This window comes from Molossus molossus, unplaced genomic scaffold (assembly GCF_014108415.1).
Source record: "Molossus molossus isolate mMolMol1 unplaced genomic scaffold, mMolMol1.p scaffold_m16_p_1, whole genome shotgun sequence".
In the NCBI taxonomy this organism is placed as follows: Eukaryota; Metazoa; Chordata; class Mammalia; order Chiroptera; family Molossidae; genus Molossus; species Molossus molossus.
This window is the reverse complement of record NW_023425344.1, coordinates 49,317,295-49,323,294: the sequence shown is the minus strand read 5'-3', so window position 1 is coordinate 49,323,294 and position 6,000 is coordinate 49,317,295. Positions and strand designations below refer to the sequence as shown.

Genomic DNA, 6,000 nt, shown 5'->3' with positions numbered 1-6,000 from the left:
TGTTTCCCTTCAAATGGATATAATTTTGTTGTAAGATTATAATCAAGACTAAACAGTATGTTCATACTTCATATAGCTGTCAAAAGAAGATGGTAGATCTGTGTTTTCCAACATAGAAAGATCCTCAAAATATTAAGTGGAAAAAAATCTGCTGAAGGATGTGTACAATATGATGCTGTTTAACATTCACATGTGTTTTATAAATATAAATGTATGTGTGTAAATACTTAGTATGATCTATAAAAATATGGTCCTTTTTAGGACAAGATCAAACAGAGACTCAGTCTCATTTCTCATATTTCAATATTCACAAAGAGCAGATATTTGTTATTTGTCTAATTGTCTAATTAAAATGTATTGAAAATATTATTTGTTTCTATGATTTTTTTTGTTTCTTTATACTGATAAATCTCTCTTCATATAGAGATGTGTAATATATATAACATAAATATAAATTATAATGTACATTTATTATATTAAGTCGTTTGGGGAAAATCTGATTTGATGTAAATTTATTTATATACTCTCAGAAGTAGATTTTTTAATAAAAATAATTATGTATTAATAAATTCACTATATCCCTGTGATACAGAGAGATAGCTGTTTTTTAACAAAAAATTTTAAGAGTATTTCTGGAGTTATTTTATGAATATGTGTTTCAAGAGTATCTGGTTGTTTTTACTGAGAGCTTTTATGTGAAGGTTTCTTTAAGATATCTGAATACCGACCAATAATCTTCTTTAAACTCTTAATCCTATTGCATTCCTTAGGTATTTCTCATTCAAATCCTTACAACTAGTTTTTTTTTCCTTTGACAAAATTAGTCAATACTGAAAAAAAGGTATCACTTTCTTGTTGGGACTATGCTGTCTCTGGGCTGTTTTCTTCGTTATTCTATGGGTTGAGACTTCTCTGTTCAGACTTGTCAAACTAGTTTCATTTCAACTACTTGTAATTTGTTTCCTTATTTCTTCTAGCTGTAGACCTTTAATATATGTAGAGATGTCATTTAGTTGATTAGAAAGTCGAGTTCAGTGGGTGCATGCTTCCAAGATCATATTTTTTCTTCTGTAGATGATGTATCGGTAAGTGCAGTTTTGTTTTGTAAATGGCTTGTTTGCTCTGCTGTCTGTCAGTGGCTAGATTCCTGGCATGTTGGAGGTGCCTGTGAGGCGTCCTCAGTGGATTCAATCTGCATTGTATTTTGTGAGATATCTTAAATTGTTATAGCAGTTTGATTGATTAATCTCTGTATTTAAAACCAGTGTTTTTGTATTAAAAAGACTATTGCTAGCATTATTTCACATTGCCAAGTTCAATAGTTGGAATTTTAGAAGTTAATGAAAACTATATTACATTGCATCCTGATTGATTCTGATGTGAGGGGTAGGAAAAGGGTGTTCATTTGTTTTTAAAAAGCTAAATTTGGCTTCTATGGCACTTTTCCTTTATCTGCTTTTCCTTGTACCTTAATTGAAGTCAGTCCCTGAAAACTAATGCCGATTGGAGGTCAGTAGCTACAGAGACACCTGCCTTCATCCTAGAAATGTTAGGGTTCCTTGGAGGGAGGAAGAAAAAAGGAAACGCGGATTGGGAAAAACATGTCTAGTCTCTAAAATTTTTTTCTATTAAATATTAAGAAAAAATAAAACTATGAATTATTTCAAGGTTTTGGTTTTTCAGATGGGATTTGCTACATGCCTAAGAAAGGAAAAAGTGAAATTTCTGGACATAACTTTATACACAATTAAGATAATGATTTTAAACATCTAGAATCATAATAGTACTTCACCATGGCTTAGACTTATGCCATTTTCAAAACATTTTTATGTATGTTATTTCATTTACTATCCTGGACACCTTTGTGAAATTAGTAGGAGGAGTATCGTTAACTCCCGTGTTAAAGTGAGAAACCTGGGGGAAACAGAAGTGAAGGGAACTCGCCAGGGCTACAGAGCTGTGTGATGACAGAACCAGAGAGCTGCAAAGACAGCTCCTCAGGTTTCGTCCTCCTGGACTCTTGCAGACTCTCCAGGTGACAAGGATTCCACCTGGGAAATCTCAGAGATGAAAACTTGACACTGATTGACCACTAAGTTAGTGAACTTCCCTAGGCTTCCTTCTCTACTAATAATATTTGTATCAGTCCTTTAGTGAGCACATAGTAGTTGTTAAAGTTTCTCTGCGATCCTTAGAACAGGTCTAGAATGCTTCACATATAATTGGCACTCCATAAATATTTGGTGAACACATGAATGAGCAAATAAACGTGACTGTCTAGCATTAATGTTTTGCTTATTAAAACTCATTGATTTTGAAAATGTATCTTCCATGTTAACTGAAATCACAATGTGTAAAGCAGTAGTTTCAACCTTTTCTAGTGCACATTCCCCAAATTATTCTTTTCAAAATATGAAGTCTCATGATTATAGACACCAAAAGTTGTCTTTTCTAATGAACATTTACATTTATAAGGTTATGTTTAGTTTCTGGGAAATAAATTACAGGAATAATATTGGAAAGCAACGCTCTTGTTTAGGATATCCATAACACTTGGTAAAGAGGACAGCCCTGATTGGTATGGCTCAGTTGGTTGAGTATCATCCTATGCATCAACAGGTCCCTGGTTTGATTCCGGGTCTGGGCACATGCTCAGGTTACGGGTTTGATTCCCAAAAGGGGTGCATAAAGAAGCAACTAATCAATGTTTCTCTCTCACATGGATCTCTCTCTCTCTTTCTTATTTTTCTAAAAATCAATGAAAATATGTAAAAACAAAACAAAGAAAATGGACAGTAGGAAATATCAAATATTTATAGTTACTTTAAGATAAATTCAAAGAACACTAATCCAGGATTTAGAGGATTTGCAGGTGACAGGTCACACTAGGAGGCAAATTTAAGGACTGAGGCAAACCAAATGCTTAATAATTACAGGTATCCCGCACTTTTAAAGATCATGTTACACCACTTCTTTTACAAAAGATCTACATTAGTATCTGTTTTTGTTATCTGAAAGAAACCCAAAGAGGATTTTAGCTTCTACCAAAAAAGAATGACAATAGCATTCAGTGTTGGTGTTACAGTGAGCCATTACAGAGGCTGCTCCTGCTACATGCCAGTGTCAGTAGAGGTTTCATGTGCTGTTAGTATGCTCTGGTAGGTTATTTTGAGGATCTGGGAATGCTAAAAAAAATTTTTCATATAAATTAATGATAACCGTTTCTTCCCTTTGTGCCATTTTGGCTTAAGAGAGGTTTCATAGACATGCTCCACTTCCAGAGAGTGCGGGAAATCTGTATACTATGACACCCTGTGTCTCACCTACGTTAATTCTACAATTCATTCTACAGTCATGCTCACCATTATTTCTTCTCTGCTAATGAGAAATACAATGTGGAATCCTTGTCAAAATATATTTGATCCATGTCTTTGCAGTTTCTGCTATATTGAACCTTTTTGTTTCTTCTCTGTGGGCTTAGTGACCCTCTTCTCTACATCTCAGAGATATCTTTAGTGTTTGAACCTTGCCTTTAGCAATATACAAACCCCTATTCTTCCCCAAAAATTTAATTGGGTGAATCACTCACTTAAAACCTCAATTATTTCTCTTATATAAATAAAATACCAAATGACTTCATCTGTGATTGTTGTCCTTTTCCCAGAAGTCTGTATCTCTCTCTCTCTCTCTTTCCTCCTATAGCTCATTGTTTTTGGCATTGCTTAATAAAGGCAAAAATTAGGTTCCTCCTCTTCATGTTCCTTCTCTAGATGTTTTCTATTTTAATCTCATTCTGAATACTCATTTTAATCAATTTGTTAATTTGCCACTCCCATTCTCTAATACATTCAAACACTATCTTCAGAGTTAAAATAAAAACAGCGAAGTAAAACCATGTTTCTTACTGCCTGCGAAGCTTTGTATAAATTATCAATTAAATTTTACTGCTTTGTCAGTTTTCAGCAAACTCATAGTGCTTACTGTGTGCCATATAAGTGACACATTATGATAGCTCATTTAATTGTCACAACGATCTTGTGATTAGGTACTATCATTATCTCCATTTTATGAACGAAAAAGTAACTGGCCCTACATCATCACAGGTAATGAAGTGGAAGAATTGGGATTGGAGGCAGTCTGGAGTCAGAGCTTAACTATGAAGATATCTGCTTTTTTTAAAAAGTAATTTTCAAGCAAAAACAACTTTTGTTTTTTAATTTTAAAATCTGAGTAAAAGCTTCATATTGCTAGTCACTCAGTACTCCATGAAGCCGTGGTTACAACTTCATGAGATAGTTCATATGAAAACTCCTGACCCAGAGAAGAAATTTGATATGTGCTAGAGTCCATTACTCACTTCATTGTCTCACATCTCTGAGTAGTATTTATTGTCACTACTTTAAGGTGGGACAATTGAAATTCAGAGAGGTCTCATAAATTTCTCAAGATAGATGTTAAAGTGTTACAAGCAGGGATTGAAGCCACGCTCTTCTATTCTAAAAGATGAGGCCATATCTGCAATACAGCATGGCTACAGAACATTTGTCCAGGCAGGTGAAAACTTAAAAGAATTTTTTTAACCTTTGTCTTGAAAAAACTCTCTGTATTTTTCTTTACTTTCACACTACTACCACACTCACAACACTTCTGACCCCAGCTGTAAGGGGTTTTCCCCCACACAATTCTCGAGCACCAGCTGTCTACAACTCAGTTCATTTCTGACAGAAATCAGTGGTACAGACCCCATAGGTTAAGGGCTCAGTCCCATAAGACTGCCCTTGCCCCACTTCTGATGCCAATCAAGACTCCAGGCTGTTATCTGTACTTCTGACCAGTTGGCTATAAATTGACATTCCCCACAATCCCCTCCTTGAATTTGATTAATTTGCTAGAGCAGCTCACAAAACTCGGGAAAACAGTTTACCTACTATATTACCAGTTAACTGCAAAGGATATTTTAAGTATGAATGAACAACCAGATGAAGAGACAACATACAACGGTCTAGAAGGGTCCTGAGCCCTGGCCGGTTTGGCTCAGCGGTTAGAGCGTTGGCCTGCGGTACAGAGAGACCCGGGTTCGGTTCCCGCTAAGGGCATGTGCCTCGGTTGCAGTTTGTCCCCGGCCCTGGTTGGTCGTGCGGGTGGCAGCCACGCGATGTGTCCCCATCACATCGATGTTTCTCTCTCTCTCTCTCTTCCGCTCTCTCCCTCCCGCTCTATCTGAACAAAAAATGGAAAAGTGTCCTCGGGTGAGGATAAAAAAAATAAAAAAATAAAAATAAAAGAAGGGTCCTGAATGCAGGAGATTCTATCCTTGTGGAATTGGATTGTGCCACCCTCCCAACCCAGAAGCTTCCTGAACCCCATACTACTGGAATTTTATAGAGGCTTCATTTCACAGGTATGATCGATTGTCAACTCAATCTTCAGTCCCTCTCAAAGGATAGGTGGTTGGAGCTGAAAATTCCAAATTTCTAGTCATAGCTTTGTCTTTTGGGTGACAACACCCACCTTGAATCTATACGGGATCCCACCAAGTTACCTCATCAGAACAAAAGACATATCTATTGCCAGAAAATTCCAAGGGACAAAGGAGGGGGAAAGGAAAGAAATCCCAACTTTTTGAAAATTCATGAGAATTTAAAGGCAGTGGAAAGGAATAAGATATGAAGGCAAAAACAAATTCAAGACTTAACCAAAATAAAGATGGGTGGCCTCTCTGATCAGTAAAATAACCTCTACCTTCACTTCATAAAATTCTTTGTTTGCTTTTAAAATTTTTTCTATTTCTCTTAAATTTATTGGGATAACATTTATTAATAAAACTATATAGGTTTCAAGTGTGCAATTTCATATAACACATCATCTGTATGTTGCATTGTGTTTACCACCCTAAGTCAAGTCTTTTTCCATCACCATATATTTAACCCCCTTTATGCTTTACTATCCTCTATTCCCCCTTTCCCTCTGGTAATCACCATAGTGTTGTATCCATAAGTT

General features: G+C 35.8%; 1 protein-coding gene across 1 annotated transcript in view; it reads left to right on the top strand.

Moving 5' to 3' along the window:
* The first annotated feature begins 933 nt into the window (after window positions 1–933).
* LOC118639937 (transmembrane protease serine 11A-like) overlaps window positions 934–6,000 on the top strand; it is a 48,312-nt gene continuing 43,245 nt past the window's right edge. The window contains exon 1 of the mRNA XM_036276637.1: window positions 934–1,085. Coding sequence (XP_036132530.1) covers window positions 1,075–1,085 — 11 coding nt within the window. The 5' untranslated portion in view covers window positions 934–1,074. The remainder of the gene's footprint in view (window positions 1,086–6,000) is intronic.